General features: G+C 37.1%; 1 protein-coding gene across 6 annotated transcripts in view; it reads left to right on the top strand.

Annotated features, from left to right (window-relative positions):
- The window catches only part of KCNK2 (potassium two pore domain channel subfamily K member 2), a 237,320-nt gene that overhangs the window by 193,095 nt on the left and 22,195 nt on the right, over nucleotides 1-22,030 (top strand). For all 6 annotated transcript variants that reach the window (XM_054454957.2, XM_054454972.2, XM_054454964.2 and 3 more), the window contains one exon: nucleotides 1,807-1,946. In XM_054454957.2, coding sequence (XP_054310932.1) covers nucleotides 1,807-1,946 — 140 coding nt within the window. The remainder of the gene's footprint in view (nucleotides 1-1,806; nucleotides 1,947-22,030) is intronic.

Here is a 22,030-nt window from a genome sequence, read left to right as displayed (position 1 = left end):
TGAAAATGTCATTATGAGCAACTTAAAATTTAATTTCTCTACAATAATGTTATACTCAGTATTTTATACTTGATCTTTGATATACTTGCAATTTACTGGTTGAATTTTTGTGAATTGGGCAAATCCATGCTCTGTTTAAGCACCTCCAGTCTCTATGCTGTTGGTCCTAAAATCCTTATCTTCTGCCCTGTTCTGTTAAGTGTTAGATTTGCATGTAAGGGTCTTGTTGGTTATTACCTCAAGCACTTCGAACCTGTCAGTTCTCAGTTTTAATTACTTTTTTTTTAGGTCACTTTTTCTTCCCCTGTTCAGTTACAATATCACCAAAGACCCACAATGTGGTCTTTGGTCATCAGAGAGCTCTTCCTCTCACTTATCCCGCCAAGTAATTGGCCATCAATCCTTGATGATTTGGCCTGTAAAATGACTCTTCTTGCCATCTCTGCCCTAACTCAGACACAATAATTTCTCAGCTAATTCAGAACAAAAGCTTCTCATGGGGCTTCCCTGTCAATTTTTTCTTCTCTGCCACTAGATCTTTCTGTGGAGATAGTCAAACATGAATATATAGGACTTATCTCCCGAGAGACTTTTACCTATTCTCCATTGAGTTAAGATCAAATCTTTACAATCTGATACAGCCTACTTTTTCTAGATTTCTCTCTTCTACTTATCTGCTCTTCGGCCCAATACATGTGGAGATTTATCCATGACTAAAAGTCATTTGACTATACTATATATTTTCCACACTGTGCTATTCCATGTTTTGATCCTCATTACTTAAGACTCACTTTTCCCCTTCTTACTTTCTTTCTTCCAGAAGTAAAAATCACTTCTTCTATGTCCTCTCATAGTACTTTTTTATTATCTTTGCCATCATGCAATATACCCCATTGAGGTTAACTGTCTATATGAGGATTTCTTGGGCTAAATTATGAATTTTTCAGGAGAGGTATTTGATTTCTTACTTGTGAAAATAAAAATAGTTTCACTGTTGGGACTTAATAAATGCCCCCATATTAATGGGGTACTGAACAAAGGGTGTGTTGAAACGAACCCAGATTCTTATAGGTATAGTTATTGTTCCAAGTGGATGGAGAAGTACTTCAAGGATTAGAGTAAAAAAAACAAGAGCCTTGCCAATTTTTTTTTTCTTGAGAGCTACGGTTTTATTTTATGACAATCATGGGAATTTCTCAGAAAAGTCAGAGAATAATGAATGGTAGTATTACCTGCAGATTTCTATTTGTTCTCATTCAAACCATCAAGTCATTGTCTCTGGCATTTGTTAGTGATTCATTGTATTGATGACTTTAAAATAAGAACCATCACTAGAGTTGTTCACTTGCTGCTCAGTTTGGCATTAAGTTGATTAGCTAGCATGTATTTATTGGCAATGAGGTAACTATGCTAAGTTAAATGCACACCAACAAAAGTGTAATCCCTATCTTCTATTTGTTAAAATAGAGGTGGAAAAAGAAACTTAGTACACATAGAATAATTAAGTACTAGACTGAGATGGATTATATAAATGTAAATGAAACATGGAATAAGGAAAAATCATGATGATCTGAAGAAGCAATGAAAGGTTTCGTTAAGAAAAACTTAACTTGTTCTTGAAAAATAGGTAAGAATTATGAGTGAAAATTAGAAATTCAAAATGAAGAAAATAATGTAAGTCCATTGACAAGAATACTAGATTTCTATGTTTTGCAAACCAAAATTTAGTTAGTTATTTTAGCAATACCTAGATTGTTTACTTTTAAGACTATGAAGTTATTTTGTTTTACTTTGTTTTGTCTCCAGGTGGATCCGATATTGAATATCTGGACTTCTATAAGCCTGTCGTGTGGTTCTGGATCCTTGTAGGGCTTGCTTACTTTGCTGCTGTCCTGAGCATGATTGGAGATTGGCTCCGAGTGATATCTAAAAAGACAAAAGAAGAGGTGAGAATTAAGAAGTGTGCAAAAAACTTCTATTTAGTTAATTCAATGAAGGTTATTTTAAATTATTTTTATGTTTACATTTAAAATATTTAAACATTTTAAAAAGTTAATATTTTCTATTTGGCATGAATTTGCTGTATGAGGCTATGAGCAAATATATGAGTTGTAATTTATTCACTTAGAAAATGTTTCTGTGCCAATTGCTGTCTCAGAACTGAGGGTAATTTCTAATGAAAAAGGATGTAACTAAAAACATTTTCTTTGTTATTTCTTTTCTTTTGTTTTCTTTCTTTTGTTCTCAAGGGCACAAAATAAATTTTATTCTGTAAAGAAAAATATAATAGAAAACATTTGTATCAAGATATCAGTAGCATGAAATAGTGGATGTTTTAAATAATGTGGAAGGTTTTTTGCCTTTAACTTATTTTATTTTTCTTATGTCTATATAAATTTGTACATACACATGTATATATATTCCAAAGCTGTATGCATTATGGCCGTCTTCCCTGTATATAGATTTTAACAATTTTAAAAGGTGTCAATTTACTTATCTTATACAACTATACATATAGAAGTAAACGTTAGAATTTTGACCCATGACATTTTGGAAAATTTGAAATTTAAATATTGATTTTGAAATTCTATTGTTTGGAAATTAAATTCTGATTTCATATTTACATATCCAGGATCAGTATTAGTTTGAATGTGACAGGGTAATGTTTTATTATGAAATGTGTATTTCTTGCTTCTGGGTCTTAGTCAGCTTTGCTAATTGTTTCAGAGAACAACAAATCTGTAAAACCTGTCCCTATAGTACCCATTGCCTTCATTTAACTATCTATTCCTAGACCACAGATATCAGTGTCAGACTCTTTGATGGCTATAAGCATGAATTCTTTAAGCATACACCCAAAAGAAATAGAATAAGATAGAAAATGATGAAATTAACTTCCCTTTACATATGTTTTCTTTGAAAATTATCAAGTCATATAATTTTTTTTTTGAGATGAAGTCTCACTTTGTTATCCAGGCTGGAGTGCAGTGACATGATCTAAGCTCAGTGCAACCTCTGCCTCCCAGGTTCAAGTGATTCTCCCACCTCAGCCTCCCGAGTATCTGGGACTACAGGCTCGCACCACCATGCCCAGCTAAATTTTTTTTGTATTTTTAGTAGAGACGGAGTTTCATCTTGTTGGCCAGGCTAGTCTAGAACTCCTGACCTTCAAGTGATCTGCCCGCCTCTGCCTCCCAAAGTACCAGGACTACAGGCATGAGCCACCGTGCCAGGCCAAGTCATACAATTTTTTATTCGTACCCAAGGTGCCTGTGTGAACTAGCAAGAATGTAAATTATCCATACTTTACTTCAAGGATACCATATTTCCTAATTGGGAATTTACTTATTCAGTCTGTATGCATTAGTCTACATCTTAGTTGCATCATCAAATCGAAATATTTTTATTATAAACAAGTCAGTAAGACAATATGCTTGACACTATAATTTAAATTGTATGAAAAGCCTTGCTTTGAATAGGACCTCAATGGATTTGCCTCAACCTTAGGCTCATTGTATGTGGTGTGCGTGTGTGAGTGTGGTGTGTGTGGGGGCGGTGGGAGATGGGAGAGAGAGAGAGAAATATAATGGATGATTATTCTTCATGTGTACTTCATGTGTATCTTGAGATGCTAGGGGGAAAAATGGAAATTGTAGCTAGGGAATGTTTTGGACAACATAGCTAAAAAGAGAACTACTCAAACATCAGGCAATAATCTGGCTTTCAAATGGATTTGAAAACGCATGCACACAAGCATGTATTTCTTAAATAAAATAGACTTGAGCAGAACCTATTTCATACAGTCAGGTAGTTAGGAAAAGTATTGTTTTGCGATACACAAATACATACATATAATATTATAAATAAACTATGTATTATATACATACACACATACATACACACTTAACATCTTAATATTTTTGTGGTCCACAGTCCAAAAGTTTGAAAGCCACTAAGGCACAGATAGTACAGAGGGAAATTTTATATCTTTGTAAATTGATGAAATTGGTGTAGAATATCTGCTTAAATGTTTAAAACTCGTATTACTAAAAAACAGTGCTTTTTGTGATACGACCAGCTGGGTCAAAGAATTAGCATACTTTTCCAAAGTAATGAGTCTGCTCTAGCTGTTACAACAAAATATGACAGACTGGGTGTTGTAACAACAGACTTTTTTTTTTCCTCAATTCTGGAAGCTAGAAGTCCAAGAAGGTGCTAGCAGGGTTGGTTTCTGGTGAGGCCTCTCTCCTAGGCTTGCAGGTGGTGCCTTCCCACTGTGTCCTCATATGGCCTTTTCTCTGTCTGCATGCGTGAGAGAGAGTGAGAGATCGTGTGAGCACGCACACTCTGGTCTATTTTTCTCTTCTTAAAAGGACACCAGTCCTATCGGATTAGGGCCCCACTTTTTTGACCTCATTTAACCTTAATTACCTTCTTTAAAGCCGTGTCTCCAAATGCAGTCACACTGGGGCTTAGGGCTTCAACATACGACATTTGGGGAGACACAAATCGGCCATAACACCATCTTTTCAAATAAATACAAATTTCTACATAACTGATTCATTCAAAATGAAAAACAAGACCGGGTGGGGTTGCTTACGCCTGTAATCCCAGCACTTTGGAAGGCTGAGGCAGGCGGATTACTTGAGCCCAGTAGTTTAAGATCAGTCTGGCCAACATGGTGAAACTTCATCTCTACTAAAAATACAAAAATTAGCTGGGCATGGGGGTGGGTGTCTGTAGTCCCAGCTACAGTGAGGGTGAGGCAGGGGAATCCTTTGAACCTGGGAGGCGAAAGTTGCAGTGAGCGGAGATGGCCCTACTGCACTCCAGCCTGGGTAACAGAGCCAGACTCTGTCTCAAACAAACAAACAAACAAAAAAAACAAGGTTGTGTGCCTACCTATGAGTGATCTTCATGACTCTCAACTGAAAGTATGAGATGTAGCATTGTGTTTTCATGCTAGTTAAACATTGCAGGGTCTTCTGGTTTTGTTTTGTTTTCTGTTTTTTCTTACCACACATCTTTTGGCATCTACCTAATATTCTGGGTAGCATGTACTTTCTCGTGATTGCATCTGTCGAAAGCTCACATGAGTCAAGGCTACAACCAGAGCTTTAAGTGAACCCTCCAAAGCTGCAGCTGCTCTGGACAGGGGAGCCAGTTGAAATGGAGCTTTCAATTGGAGTAGATATGTATATTTTCTGATTTATAATATAATTTAGGGAACTGCAAAATGGGGTCATGAATTCAACAGAGAATGTGAAGAAAGACAGGGAAAGGCCCCTTATAATTTTCAAAGTATTATCATGGCCAAAGTTTTTATAAACAAAATACTATTAAAATTTCTAAAGCAATGGAAAATGATTATTAGATAACTTTAGTTTTGAAATAACTCACTAAAGGATATAAATCAATAAAAGCCAACTAAATTATTCTAGTTGTTATCTCTGTGTAAATGAACCAATGCCAGGTGACTGCTCAATAGATATTCCTTACTTTCCATGCCCAAGTCATTCCGGACACTGTTAGTTTTAAAAATTCCCAAAGTGTTAAGAAACAACAAGGTTATTTCTAGTTTTCAGTTTTGACGAATAGAAACACTAAACATTTTTGATAACTGGGAATCTTCTTCACTAAAAAATTTAACTAGTGCAAAGTTTAAAAAATACAAAATTAAATATAGCTTCAAATTTTCCAAGTGGTAATACTTGGACACATGCTTTCCCTGAATGAAAAGATTTTGGCTAATAACCCCAGTCTTATATTATTTTTTCAAAAACAAATCTGCTTAAACCATATTGGTTTAAGTATGAAAATACAGATCTAGTCATATATGCCCTTATTCCATTTCTGTTTTTTATGTTAACACATATTCTGTTTCCAGCCAGGCGCTGTGGCTCACGCCTGTAATCCCAGCACTTTGGGAGGCTGAGGTGGGGGGATCACCATAGGTCAGGAGTTTGAGACCAGCCTGGTCAACATGGTGAAATCTCGTTTCTACTAAAAATACAAAAATTAGCTGGGTATGGAAGTGAGTGCCTGTAGTCCCAGCTACTCAGGAGGCTGAGGCAGGAGAATCGCTTGGACCTGGGCAGGCAGAGGTTCCAGTGAGCCGAGATCATGCCACTGCGCTTCAGCCTGGGTGACAGAGCAAGACTCCATCTCCAAAAAAATAAAAATAAAATAAAAAATAAAATAAATTCTGTTTCCAATGAAGAATAGTTTTAATGAAATTATGTTTTGTTTTCCATCAACATGCTGAAATAAAACACGGTATAGCTAATCCATCTGAAATATTTGTAGAGGAAATGATTTGTTGAAACATACTATATATTCAAAAGTGCCACATATAATTATAGTTGCTCTGCATCAAGGAAAACAATAATGAGCTTGGTAATTTTCCAGTTTTCCACGGAAACATATGCATTTCTGTAAAAGCATTTCTTTGTCTATTTTTTAAGCTCCAGTGGAGGGTAGGCACATGTTTAACAGAAAGGATTGGTAAGCCAACTTATCTTTTCTATGAAACTATGTACTCTCTTCTGAGGAAATAATGTTTCCATTTACAAAATAAAGCTTATTTAGATATTCTGGATAATACAATAATACTGCTACCTGAGGGAGGCATAATAGAAATAAGATGTGACCATGAAACTCAGAAGGTAAAATCTGTGCTTGCTTAGGAGGAAAGCAGGGAGTAGAGCGTCGTTACTACACACAGGCATACCTCAGGTTCCTACTGTTTACATTTCTTGAGCTTAAAAGGGCCTGTGATTTCTACATATTTCTTCTATCGATGCCCATGCACCAGTGTTTGGGTGTTCCTGTGCACATATGAGATAATCACCACCATGGCCCACACCATAGCATGCTAGTGTTGTCGGGCTGGGTGGCACCACAACTGGCCACAGTGAATTGATAGGCAAGCAATGCTTCTCTACCAATATCATTTCCTTAGTCTCTGGAGATGTTTATGCAAATAGAGGCTCTCACTTTAGTAAGCTGGCATTGTATTGTATGAAAACTACACCCTTTGACTGGACAATGCTAGTACCAAGAAGCCTTGAAAGACTGTCCCTGAATTTTTATTTCACCCCAATTTTGTGAAGGGGCCTGAGAATGTGAAAGAACATAGTTTTGTTTTGTTTTGCTAATTACCTGGTGGCAGCATTTGGTCTCCTCTAAGTTTCACTCTGGGTGGCAATGACTGTTTCAGGAAAAGAGCTGGGACTTGGAGGCTCTTTATCTTTGCCAGAGATGAGCAATTAAGAAACAGTGGCAGCCTGGGCCCTGGAAAGTTTGCAGTAGATCACTTTATCATTACTTCTTATGGGAGAAGTGCTTTCAATCTGAAAGATTTTATAAGCCATTTGAATAGCTTAGACTTTATTCAGAAAACTTTAGGGAGCCATTGAAGGATTTTAAGTAAGTAAGTGGAATGAATGTTGTTGGCAACAGTGAGGAAGATGAATTAATTGCAAACAAAGCTGAATTCAGGAAAATCAGTTGGGAGAGTTATTGCAGGTATCCAGATACTATCAAACGAAGGGTCTACAGTAGCAGCGGGACAGAGATGAAAGTTCAGATTTCAAAAATATTTGGGGGATAAAAGGAATAGAAATTGGTAACTCATTAATTGTGCACAATAAAGAGAAAAGGAGAACGACATCCATAATTCTAACTTTGGGTAGGATTACAGAATGCTGGAAAATGAGAGATTTTACGTAAATTGGAGCAATGAGATAGTTTTATTTTGGACATGTTGTGATTGCAGACATAGCAGATATCCAGGTAGTTCAGTTGTAGAAAAATTGCATCTGCATGCCTGGAATGTAGGAGAAATTAAAGCTGGGAAGATAGTTTGGGGCCATAACTACCTGAGAGCTGTGAGTATAGATGAATTCACCTAATGAAGATTCGTCAAGTAAGTCAATAGGGGAGTTAAAAACAGAACCTGGAGTAACACCTTCACTTAAGGTGTGGGATGTGGAGACTATTTAGCAAATAATGTAGTTAAATAAATTGATTTGTGGTTGGGTCTGTTGGAAAGGCAAAGGCATCGAGGTTTGGAAGAGAGGAAGATGGTTACAGTGATAGATCATATTGGCTAAAGAAAATGGTGAAGAAAAAGAATCCAAGAAAAGGCTAACATAATAACATAAAATAGATGAATAAAGTTACTAGAATTCCCCATTAGGTTGTGCTCCTGATGCACCACTCTTGTGGAAAACAAAGTAAATCTTGTTCCCTGGCATGGGTGCAATACAGCAGCTATATCTTAAGATAGTTTTGCCCACACAAAACACAATTTCAGAGGGCAACAGTCACAGCGTTTTTATGTAAATGGGAGCCCTTGGAGCATGACTAATAGAAATCTGTATGAATGGTGCCCTGGGGAATTGAGCCATGGCATGGAGACCAGTTAGGAATTAGAATTATTTAATGTTGAGTTCCTAAATTGTTAATTCATTCAAAAAGCGCTATTAAGTTCTTACTATGTGATGAGTGCTCTATTGGGTGCTGGGAGTAACTCTTCGTCTGTGGTAGTTTGAAGTCCATCTCTTTATCGGGAGGATTGCGTAGGTGGTGTGTTTGCTTACTGATCTCTATAATGCTTGCTTTTACTTTTCTTCCTCCAATGCTGGAAAAAGGAGCTTTGACTAAGAAGGTACTTAGTCTTTGACTGGAGATCAGTTCTTAACATAGCCTGCTTCTACTTTTTTATTTTATTTTTCTTCTTCCCACCCTCCATCACTCCCTTCCTTCTTTTCTTTGATCTTCAGACTATATATCAGACTTTGTAATTATTTTTTTGATTTCTATCATATTGTAGGGCAGGGGGGCAATACTGTTTGGTACAATTTTTCTGGCAGTGTTTCTTGTTGTTATTGTTCTCTCACTGAGATATTCAAGTAGTTATAAATGACTACTTGAAATTTGACTGTGGGCATAGGATTCATTGACTGTAAAATTTCTGAGGTTTATGTCTTACACGTGTAACTCTTCTTTGACCAAAGGATAGGAATAAAATAAAATAGAAGCAGGAAGTGTCACAATGGGCTGTTCAAACTAAGGAATACATAAAAGACCCATCTTCTCTTTTCCACGGGGAGAGGGGTGTCCTTCACTATGTGATGGGGAAAAGATCAGAGCAATCAGATTTGAGGTTCCTCTGCTGGTCAATGTTGGCTCTGCCTAATCAAGCGAAGGAGAAAGTTCTTTCTTTCTCTAGTCACAGTCTGAGTTCAGCAAGTTATTGTCTATTTAGTAAATAGGCAATTGGAGAGGAGAATAAAACAAGGCAAGAATTAAATTATGCTTGAAGGCAGCATTAACTGCCAGAAGCCCAGACATGTCTAATTTCTAAGTGAATTGTATGAGCAGTCATTTCTGCAGAACCAAGACCCTAATTATGTCTCTATGTAGCCTCAGTATTATGTTACATGTATGAACCTTTGTGGTTCGAACTTCCGGAAGGCCTTAATAAGTCAAAATGTGTACTAAAAATGAAATGGGATTTGAAGACGTTCAGAAATGGAAACACTTCTAGAATACATTGTAAGTTATTTCCCTTTTAATACTAAATGAGAAAATGATGTAAAATGCACAGCTGTCCAATAATAATGGCTAATAAGGAAGCAGAAACACACACAGGTACAGTGACTTGTGAAAGGTTATACAGCTAGTAAAGTGGAAGAATCAATAATGAACTCAGAGGGCTTGAGTTTTAGCCTTTTAACGTTTTAGCTATGCTGCTTCCCAAGTGCTCACAATGTTTCTTATCTGTTGTTGTTATTATTTATTTCTGCCTCTGCCTTCTCATCTCACTTCTTCCCGGCCTCCCCCATTCTTCTCCTCCCTCCTTCCCTTCCCTCTTCCTCTCTCCTTTCTCCTCCTTCTTTCCTCTTTTCTCCTTATGTGGGTAATACTGACTCATCAGAAACCTGTGCCCAAGGCTTACCCATCTGTTACTGTGTAACTACAGAGAAGGGCTTTTTGTATTTAATTTGGTTACTAATTGTTTATGGTATAGACCAGTGAAATCAACCTAAAATTTTTATATTCTTTCAAGTGAAAAGAAATGATTTGTATGATTTCTGAAAAGTGAGTGGGTTTTGAGGCCAACAGAACTGAGATTTAATTCTATCTCAACTATTTACTAGCTCTGCAAACATCACCAAAATGTCTAATCTCTTTTGAATCCCTATTTCTTTTTTGGTAAAATTAAGGTAATGGTACCTCCTTTATGAGTTTGCTGTGACGATGTGGTGAGGAGTGTATGTGATGTGGCTGAATGCTTACTGAATGCTTGTTTCTTTCCACATGGGTTTCTGAATCAATTAATATCAGATTATCTCAAATCAAATAATTTTATAAAGTTTTAAGACTAAATATATATAATATCATCATATATTGTTCTATGTAGAACATAAAATATCATGAGTGCTTATAGGTCTAAACATTTTACCTGGTTGAAATAATAAGTAAACACAAAAGAAAAGATAAACAACAAAAACTATCGAGGGTGTGTATATTGCTAGAATTTAATCACAAAACCAGAGACCAAAATAGCCTAGTAAAAAAATGAATATAGAAATTTCAAATATGTTGGATAGTCTATGGACTTTTTAAAGAACTAGTTTCTCTTTGGGAGGCCGAGATGGGCAGATCACAAGGTCAGGAGATTGAGGCCATCCTGGCTAACACCGTGAAACCCCGTCTCTACTAAAAACACAAAAAATTAGCCGGGCGCGGTGGCGGGCGCCTGTAGTCCCAGCTACTCGGGAGGCTGAGGCAGGAGAATGGCTTGAACCCGGGAGGCGGAGCTTGCAGTGAGCCGAGATCGCGCCACTGCACTCCAGCCTGGGCGATAGAGCGAGACTCCGTCTCAAAAAAAAAAAAAAAAAAGAACTAGTTTCTACATTAAATGTTCCTAAAATCTACCCACATGCTCATTTTTTTTTTTTTTTCTTGAATTAGACCCACAGATTTTCTAGTGTCTTGCTGTCTCTATTGAGGTAGACGCTGTCTGGATTCTTCCTTTTATTAAACTAAGAGGCAATAGCTCAATGTTTTCTTAAAAAAATTAAAATGTGCAGGAAGATTACTTTTGTTTTCTTCCTTTTTTAAAATTTTAGGTTGAATTCTCAGTATAAATGGTAACTTTTTTTTTTGATTCATTTATTTCACAGAATGTCATCTGGTAATGGAAATTCAGAATAATTTTTTTTCTATTCATTTGTAAATAATAGGAAAATAAATTAATAGTTTCTGTCTCAAAGCTCTTTATAAGTAATTTCATTCTCTTTAGCTAGAGAGCACATTATGAGGATTTAGTGCATCAAGATATAATATTATTTTTCTTTTTTGACTATTTCGAGACTGTTATCTGTTTTGAGAATTTGTGTTAGGAAAAGTGGCCACCATGAACTTGGCTTTCAAAATTGTTTTTGGACTTTCTTCAGCAAACCAAAGTATTGCACTTGCCTGTATTCAGAGCTAAAAAAATCTCACTTTACAAAAAATCAAGCTACGTTTGCTGAGAACAGAAGAAAATGTGTTTTCAAACATAGATCAAAATGAACTTGGTTTTAGTTCCTCTTTAAGATGGCTTTTTCTAAATGAATATTAGCTTATGATTGGTTGGGACTGAGAGTGGGGGCATTTTGAATAATCAAGTCAGGGATTATTTAATCATCTTTTGCAACAAAGTATGATGATTTGTTTAGTGTTCAGTGGATGGGACCCTAATTGTAATAAGAGAATTTAGCTCTTCCTGCCTCAAACTTGATTTGAACCAAATGAACGGCTTCTAATAAACGACTCACATGCATGTGTGTACATGCACATGTGTGCCCATGTGTGCATGTGCACACATAAAATCTCTTATTTCAAAACAAGGTAGAATGTCTATTCTTTCTCCAGCAAAAGTGCTAGTCATCAGTATTGATCATGAAATATTTTCATTTGACTCTCTTTCCAGATACATATTAGGATTGTACTTCCTCTTCTTTTTTGTGTTTGGTTAACCATATAAATAGATCTGGCCAAGGATTTGTGGGCAGAATTAATATGAGTGAATGGGAAGATTTTTTTTTTTTTTTTTTTTTTTTTTGACAGAGTCTCACTCTGTTGCCCAGGCTGGAGTGCAGTGGCGTGATCTCGGCTCACTGCAGCCTCTGCCTCCCAGGTTCAAGTGATTTTTCTGCCTCAGCCTCCCAAGTAGCTGGGACTGCAGGCACACACCACCACGTCGGCTAATTTTTGTATATTTAGTAGAGACGGGGTTTTACCATATTGGCCAAACTGGTCTCAAACTCCCGACCTGACCTCAGGTGATCCACCCGCCTCGGCCTCCCAAAGTGCTGGGATTACAGGCGTGAGCCACTGCGTTCGGCTGGGAAGAAGATTTAATTGCATCTGTGAGTGCCTCGAGATCTTCTTGCCCTCCAGCACAATTACCATAGGAGATCATGGATGCCATGTCAGCCTGGGTCCCTGAGTAACTACAGTGAGCACAGTCCCCTGCTGACTTGTTGTGGATATTTAGCCAGAACAAGAGATTAACCTTTGTTGCCTTAAGCCACTAAGATGAAGGGGCTATTTGTTCTATATTACCTCTGCTATCCTGATTAATTTGGTAACACACCGTAATCATTTTTTGTCTAATTCAAGGACAGAATTACAAGGATAATATTATTATTTTAATAATAGTATTGTTCAAGGAAAGAGTTAAAATAATAATTTGGGAGATTTAGACTTTATGTGCCACATTTATATTTGGTAAGTTTTATATTAGCTTCCAAATCTCTGACAGGCTTAGGTGTATTATCTACATTATCTTATTTAAGATTCACTAGTAGTTTTAGTAAAACAGAAGCATCAAGGTAAGAGTTCAAGTAAAATAGAGCAACCTGCCTTTTAAGAAAACCTTTCATGGGCTGTAAATTCCAGAGACCAGATCCTGTAAAAAGGCAGTTTCTGCTCTCAGCCTTACTGTTATCTCTGTTTCTGATTCTATATACTCATATAAAATTGAGTCCAGTGATGCTGAATCGGTTTTGTATGTAAAATTTCCATAAGAAGAAATATTGAACTGAATGTGTTTTCATAAAATCAATGCATATCAAAGCATTCAGATATGGAAGAGTAGAATACTCATATAATATTATTTTTGAAATTTATTAAGTTGAACTGTGTGAAATTATTGACATTCAGCTGTTTTTGACCTTAAAAATCACAGTCTCACATGATTCAATGTAATATTCTGAGGAAATATATTTGAAACTCATATTTCCAAGTACTGTAAAATCTATTCACTAGATTATAACCTTTACATTATGGAAAATCATATTTAGCCACACATCTATGTTATATTTTCTTTATTCATTAGTTAACTAAAACTTTTCAAAATCCTGTTCTGATTACATACAGACTATGGAATAATTATTGCATCTCAACTCCACAGACCAATGTGTTGCACCTGCATGTTACACAAATCTCTACCTTTTAGACTTGTCATGTGTCCCTCTAAGACTGTCACTCCAGGTTTCCCTCTTCTTTGTTCACGTGAGCACATCATAACTGCTTCTCCTGCTGCTGAAGCTCTCTCTGGGGCCATGACATTCTAATAATGCATATTGATCCCTCACTTTATTCCCTGTATCACAGTTAATATAAGGCTGAAACAGATAACTTTATAGAAGTCCTGCAGATAATTTAAGGGAATTACAGAGCAGAAAATAAAAACTCCATGCTTGGTAATCAGACAGTGCTGCTTCTAGAATCTCTTGGCTATCTTTTTAAAGAATCTCCTCTTGGCCATTTCACTTCTCAATCCTTATAGGGCTCTGCTTACCACTCCAGACAAATTCATTCTATTGGATATCCCCTCCCCTGTGGTACAGAGGCCACATTAGCAGAAGACCAGTTGACACAATGATAATGTATGTGCAAACATACTCTCCCCCAAATGGAGATAGCTTTTTAAATCAGGGGTCCCTAACCCCTGGGCTGAAGACCAGTACTGGTCCATGGTCTGTTAGGATCCAGGCCGCACAGCAGGAGGTGAACGGTGGGTGAATGAGCATTACTGCCTGAGCTCTGCCTCCTGTCAGATCAGTGGCAGCATTAGATTCTCATAGGAGCGGGAACCCTGTTGTGAACTGTGCACACGAGAGACCTATGCTGCACACTCCATATGAGAATCTAATGCCTGTTGATCTGAGGTGGAAGTGTTTCATCCTGGAACCATTCCCCCAGCTCTGTCCGTGGAAAAATTGTCTTCCATGAAACCGGCCCCTGGTGCCAAAAAGTTGGGGACTGCTGTTTTAAATGGTTAAGACACTGGCTGTCTTAGTCTGAAGCACATGCATTTGAATTGTTTGCTTATGTAAGGTTGTTCCCAAGAATGGTGGACAGGTACTTGACTTACATGTCTGTGAGTAAACAAGCAAATAAATAAATACGCTCACCAAAGTAGTCACTTTCATAATGAAGGAGGTTTTACTACACTGATAAATTCTAGCTCCCATCCAGCATATCAAGTTATTTTGGATTCCTAAAATGTCTGGTTTTTCACCTTTAATTAAACAGCAACACAAGCATATGGAAAAAAAGTTAAATAACACTGATCATTAGAGAAATGCAAATCAAAAGCAAAATTAGATACTGTCTCATACCAGTCAGAATGACCATTATTGAAAAGTCAAAAAACAACAGATGCTGGTTAAGTCATGGAGAAAAAGGAACATTTATACACAGTTGGTTGGATTGTAAATTTGTTTAATCATTGTGGAAAGCAGTGTGTGGCAATTCCTCAAAGAGCTAAAAGCAGAACTACCATTTGACCCAGCAATCCCATTACTGGGTATATACCTAGAGGAATATAAATCATTCTATTATAAAAACACATGCACGTGAATGTTCATTGCAACACTATTCACAATAGCAAAAACATCAATCAACGTAACTGCCCATCAATGACAGAATGGATACATATACACCATGGAATACTACACAGCCATAAAAAAGAATGAGATTATGTCTTTTGTGGGAACATGGATGGAGCTGGAGGATATTATCCTTAGCAAACTAACGCAGGAACAGAAATACAAATACTGCATGTTCTTATTTATAAGTGGGAGCTAAACGATAAGAGCTTATGAGCACAAAGAAGGAAACAACAGACACTGGGGCCTACTTGAAGAGGGAGGGTGGGAGAAGGGAGAGGAACAGGAAGATAATTATTGGGCACTGGGCTTAATACCTTGGTGATGAAATATTCTGTACAACAAATCCCCATGCCACGTGTTTACTTATGTAACAAATCTTCACATGCATCCCCCATCCTAAAATAAAAGTTTAAAAACAAAACAGAAACAACAAAAATGCTTCTCACATCTTGCAGCTGTTTGTTCATAACCACTCTAGTTTTGCTATTTTCATAAGCTCCCGACATCAGCAAGCCCTTGAGTATCTTCTGAGAAAAATGCTACGTATGAAATATTGCCCTAAAGCTAGGTAGAAAATAAAGTTTATTGGGATATCTTACTATATAAAGAAATCCATTTTCAAAATTGGAAACTGTGAGTATAAATATGATGATTTTTTCAAGGAATTTCTCACAAATGTCAAAGTTTGTAATATGTCAGTGGCCCCTTCAATTTCCCTTTGCCTATTCTTCTGTTTTATTTTGTTTTGTTTTGAGATGGAGTCTCGTTCTGTGGACCAGGCTGGAGTGCAGTGGCACGATCTTGGCTCACTACAACCTCCGCCTCCTGGGCTCAAGCAATTCTCCTGTCTCAGCATGCATAGTAGCTGGGATTCAGACACCTGCCACCACGCCCAGCTAATTTTTGTATTTTAGTGGAGATGGGGTATCACCATGTTGGCCAGGCTGGTCTCAAACTCCTGACCTCAAGCGATCCACTTGCCTTGGCCTCCCAAAGTGCTGGGACTACAGGTGTGAGCCACTGTGCCAGGCCCTGTTGCCTAGTCTTGAGAAGCTATTTCTTTTAGTGAGGGCATTTTTTATGATATCGAGTTATAAACATATATATATATATAATATATATAAAATATATATACTAAATATATATATAAAATATATATACAAAATATATATATAAAATATATATACACACACACTATACAAGTACACTATAGATATGCCATATATAAATATATATGTACTATATTAACTATATATAAATATATACTATAAATATATTGTACATATAGTATATAGTGTGTGTATGTACATATATGTGTGTGTACACACATATGCACATGTATAAATTCATCTTAGCTCTCATTTGTGTCATTTCTACCACACTTTGAGAACCTGATGAATGGATTTAACTTAAACATAACTTTAGTTTAATAACTACTGTTTCATGTTCAGTACATGATTCTGAATGAACAGGCAAGGCAACAAGGTCATATATAAGCAGGGCAGGGTAAGAATTGCTTTCCTATTTTGAAGCTTCATGAAGTGCAGTATGCAAACTACACAAGTTCAACAAAAGTCAGTATAGTCTGAGTACAGAAAAAATAATGATTTTGCTGAATAGTGTCTCTGATTTGCAAGTTGAGGACTGTTACGAAAAGATGCATAGCACTAATTATTTCATTCCAGGAGTACTCATTGATTTGTTTGTTCATAGACATGTTTGGATTGTCCTGATGTGTCAGGCATTTTACTAGGTATTGGGAATACAGTTATATATATATATAGAGAGAGAGAGAGTAGCATTTTCCCTCAAGGAGAAATTTATAGGTACAAGGGAGTATATAAGCATCTACTAATAATCACTACAGGGTAGATACTGTAATAGAGATATACAGAATATGCTTTACGTGCAGTGGTGCACAAACATGATAATTACTAAATTTAACTGGGTGAACTGGGGAAAATTGCATAAAGAAGGTACTACCCCGACTTATATCTTTCTTTCCTGTTTTACATTTCATCTATCAAGTTGTCCTACAAGAGTGATCTGAAAATGTATCCAGAATCCAATCACTTCTCACTTGTTTCATCATTTTTTCCTGTACCACCATGAGCTCACACTAGATTATTGCAGAGACCTCCTAGCTTTCACCTTTGCTTTATGTAAAGTCTGTTCTCAACAAAGACGCCAGAATAATCCTTTGAAACATGAGTCGTGTCATGTTATTTCTCTGCTTGGAAGTTTTTGATGGCTTCCCTTTTTCCTCAGAGTAAAAGCGAATGTCTGTAAAGCAGCATAAAAGGTTTTAGATGATCCAACCCCCATTCCTCCAGCCTCTTCTCTTCCTCTTCTCTTTCCCAGTGCTCACTCTGTTCCAGCCTCGCTAGCCCCCTTGTGATTCCCCCAGCACACCAGGAACACTTGTCCTGCTGCCTTTGCACTGACTGTTCCCTCTGTCAGCAGTGCTCTTTTCCCAGGTACCTACCTGGCTCACCTCCCAACATTGTCAAGTCTTGTCATCAAACACCACTTGTCAATGGGGCCCACCTTGGCCATTCTATTTAAGATTGACAGTGCTTTTCTCCAAGCACCCTTGGTTCTCCCTTCCCTGCTCTGCATTTTCATCATATTCACCAACGTCTAACATTCCATACAACGTACTAACTTACTACGTGCCATTGTGTACTGGCTGTCTCTCTTCCTAGAAAGTATTTCTCGTAAGACAAGGAAGTGTTGCTGTTTTGCTTTATCAAAATCAAGTGAAATGCTGCTTAGCATATAACAGGCACTCAATAAATGCTTGTTGAATTGAATGGATGAATGGGTGTAGAGAGAAAATGATTCAACTCAGAAGGGATAGAATTCAGAAAAAAATGGATAAATCTTTAATAATGTAGAGATTTTGTTTTTCATGCTTATTTTCAATATTAATATATCTATATCTCACTGATAAAAGTAGAAGGGCTAGATTTTCATCTCTATCAAACTAAAGATAAGATTTTAATTTTGTTCATTTTTAAAAATATTTTCAGTAGAACCAAAGTGTACTTATTTTGCTGGCTTATACTCATTCTATTATTGCTTACAGATATAAAATCAAATGACAATATTTAAGGAGTGATTAATTTTATATTTGAGTAGCTTGGCAAATAAGCTACTTAAAATTTTCAAGAGGCTAAAATGATTCATGTTTTAATAAAGAAAATCTTGATAAATTACTGTAAGAGGTGGTATAAAGTTTGATGTATCAAATAAGAAGCTAGTTCAAAACTTAATCTATAGCTGCAGCAAAATGTCAGGAATATTTCATTTTTATTCCTGATGTGATGGTTTTATGGCTGGAAGCCTTTTTGCGTGTTTAATACTTTCGTTGTTTTACTTTTAAATAATTGGTCCTTAGGACTCCCTGTTTTCTAGCTAAAGAGTACCCACTTCCTACGTATGAAATGCCCCTTATAACAGTTGATTCTATTTTAAGTATTAATAACATTTTCAAGAAGGTTTTAAAATATTTTTAAACTTTCTAAATTGTGTAAAATGACAAATTTGCTGATTTGAAGGGCATGTATTTGATTTGAAAGGTGAAATCTATGGCTGAGTGAAGAAAAATGCAGGCAGGAAGGGCTATTTTTATCCAACTGATATGTTTCTAGAGAACAATAAGCATAGTAATAGTATTGGATAAAGTGAAAGGATGCTTAAAGTGTGTTCTTAACATGAAATTAATTCACTATGGTTCTCTAAATGAGGAATTGGTGTGTTTTTCCAACCTCTCCAATGAGAAAATATAGTTACCTTTGATGGATAATGCTAAATAATCTACTGCTTCTATTTTTAACTTAAAAACTTTTGCTCAGAAATGCTGGCTCAAAATGATTGTTAATTCCAAACAACACAAGTTTTCTTCTTCCAGTGGAAATTAGCAGGAATGTTCTTTATTAGAGATGATGTATCTGAGATTCCCTTTGATCCACTTAGGAATTCTGAATGAGCAGCTCCAGGAAATAATTAGTTCTACCTCTCTCTCCCTTTGACAGTGTTACATACTAAAAGATCTTCAGAGTACTGATGCTATTTCTGGCACTTGAATGCTAATGTGGATATTTTATATTAGTGCTGCATTAAGGACTACACATAAAACAAGTCAGTTTGTTTTTTCACAGTTCGAGAGGGAAAAGTGAGGGGGGCTTATGCTTGACTGGAATAAATGCGTTCCTGGCTTTGAGACATCATGCAGTTTACAGGCTATCCAAATGGAAATGTTTTGTATAGTTTTACATCCAAGATAGACAATGCTTTTGTTACTCTGCATTTTACCAGTGGGAATACTCACACGCTTCCTGCAGTTCTTTTTGTGTAGGGGCAGGGTAATGGTTTTTTGAAAGGAGGCCTAATAAAAAATTGCCAACTAAAAGCACTCTTCTTATTTTAAATAAGCAGATTAAACTTTATAAAAAAATTCTCCTGGGCTGGGCGTGGTGGCTCACGCCTGTAATTCCAGCACTTTGGGAGGCCAAGGTGGGTGGATCACCTGAGGTCAGGAGTTCGAGACTAGCCTTGCCAACATGGTGAAACCCCGTGTCTACTAAAAAAAATACAAAAATTAGCCGGGGATGATGGCGCATGCCTGTAATCCCAGCTACTCGGGAGACTGAGACAGGAGAATCGCTTGAACCCGGGAGGCAGAGGTTGCAGTGAGCCGAGATCATGCCATTGCACTCTGGCCTGGGTGACAAAAGCAAAACTCTGTCTCAAAAAAAAAAAAAGTTATCCCAATTTTACTATAAAATTACTATTAAATAAATTACTAATTAATTACTATTAAATGAATAGTAATTAGCTAAAGCTGAATCTCATGAAACAGTATTTCCTTAAAATACACAGAGGAATTGTTAGACATGTAAATTTGAAGTTGCTTGTAGATCGCCCCACCTTGCCAAATCAACCCGAGGATTTATGATGAAAAGTGTAGATTCTATAAATTAAAAGCAACTAAGTAAAAAGTGTTGTCTCAAAAGTTCTTGGGTAATGTCAAAGCTCTAGAATTTTATATTTAATAAATATTCTATCTTAATCAATTTATCCTATTGTCCATTTGTGGGTCTTTGCATTCATCTCTAATATGACACTGCTAATTGGGGCTGAAACAACTCTACCTTTATATTTCTACACCATTGCCTCTTTGAAACTGTTTACTGTTACAAATATGTTCTATTTATCCATGGTTGGCATCTGTATTAGTCCATTCTTGCAATGCTATAAAGAAATACCTGAGACTGAGCCATTTATAAAGGAAGGTTTAATTGGCTCACCGTTCTGCAAGCTGTACAGACTCATGGCTGGGGAGGCCTCAGGAAACTTACAATTATGGTGGGAGGCTAAGGAGAGGCAGGCATGATTTGCATGGCTGCAACAGGAGGAAGAGAGAGTGGGGGAGGAGCTACACACTTTTAAACAACCAGATCTTACAGTAACTCACTCACTATCACGAGAACAGTAAGGGTGAAATCCGTCCCCATTATCTAATCAGCTCCCACCAGGTCCCACCACCAACACTGGAAATTACAATTTGACATGAGATTTGGGTGGGGACACACACCCAAACCATATCAGCATCCATGAATAGTGTCATATTCTTGTGTTTACTAAAGCTATCAGGTAGCTGGGTATGTTGTCTCACAAAGCAATCATGGCCAGGCTCAGTGACCCATGCCTGTAATCCTAGCACTTTGGGAGGCCAAGGCAGGTGGATCCCTTGAGCCTAGGAGTTCAGGACCAGCCTGGGCAACATGGCAAAACCCTGTCTTTACAAAAAATACAAAAAAATTGCCCGGTGTCGTGGCATGCCTGTACCCCCAACTAGTCAGGAGGCTGAGGTGGGAGGATGGCTTAAGCCTGGGAGGTCGAGGTTGCAGGGAGCCCAGATCATGCCCCTGCACTTCAGCCTGGGCAGTGGGAGTGAGACCTTGTCTTAAAAAAATGAAAAATGGAAAAACCAAAAACCAAAAAAAAATAATGTCTACATGGATTGTTCCCTATTGGAGAAACTGGCAGTTTGAAGGTATTTTAAAACTAGAGAAAAATGAACTGGTTAATTCTCTCCTCCTTTCTCTTTCTCTGGCGGTTTTTATCTTCCATTATTTGAAATGCATGAGCAACCAACTTTTACATCTGAAAGAAAGAAGATAAGGAGGCTAGTGAGAGAGAAACTTGGGAATAGTTAAAGCCTTTGAGAGCTTTGTTATGAACCTTGAAGATGTTAAAATCAGACAAAGGCAAAAGAGTTCCTTCTCACTAAGCATTGATTTAATAAGAGATAATGAAGCTAATGAAGCTAATGAAGCTGGGGGGATTTTTTTTTTTCAGTTAATACCAAATAAAAGGCAATAGGTAATACTGGTAAGGCACCAGGAGAGGCATTTGAATTTGTCTTTGCTTCTCCTCTGCCTCTTGTCTCCTTCTTGAATATTTCTTACCCCTTTATTACTTGATGTAATACAGGCTTCATAAAATAACTAGACCAAGGTTTAACAGAAACCCATTATAACACAGCTCCCTGTTAAATGGATACAAAAAAATAGGTCAAATCGTGTTCTCTAAAGCATAAAGTGATATCATAAGTGCTAAATATGAAAGTTTGCCTGAGGTGACTAGCAGTGGGAGTGAAGGAGTTCCATTTCATTTTTTCTCTTGTCACAGTCCTTGACTTTTCATGGAATATAAGTAGATGCTTTGGACAGCTCTGATGGCCACAGACAAAGGGTGGCCATGTGTGTGTCTATCATGCTACCTTAGGATACTGTTTAGGAACATTTGTTAAAAGGACACTAAAGTATAGCTCTTTGATTTCCTTTCACAATGGAAGAGTCCCATATTTTATCCTTACATTCAGAGGCATTATTTTTCCCCATATTCCGAATTCAAAAGTCATCAATGGACACAGCTGGGGAGACAGGCCCACGGCACTTCTGATCTGTTTCACCAGGCTCAGGGTAAGCCCCTGCACTCTTCTGGGGTGAGATGCCAGCTTTGCCTTCCTGTCACCTCCACAATATTTCCATTGTCCCTTATTT

The sequence above is a fragment of the Pongo pygmaeus genome, chromosome 1 (genome assembly GCF_028885625.2).
Source record: "Pongo pygmaeus isolate AG05252 chromosome 1, NHGRI_mPonPyg2-v2.0_pri, whole genome shotgun sequence".
Taxonomy (NCBI): Eukaryota; Metazoa; Chordata; class Mammalia; order Primates; family Hominidae; genus Pongo; species Pongo pygmaeus.
The sequence above is the reverse complement of the archived record's forward strand: the minus strand, read 5'-3'. Positions and strand labels throughout refer to the sequence as shown.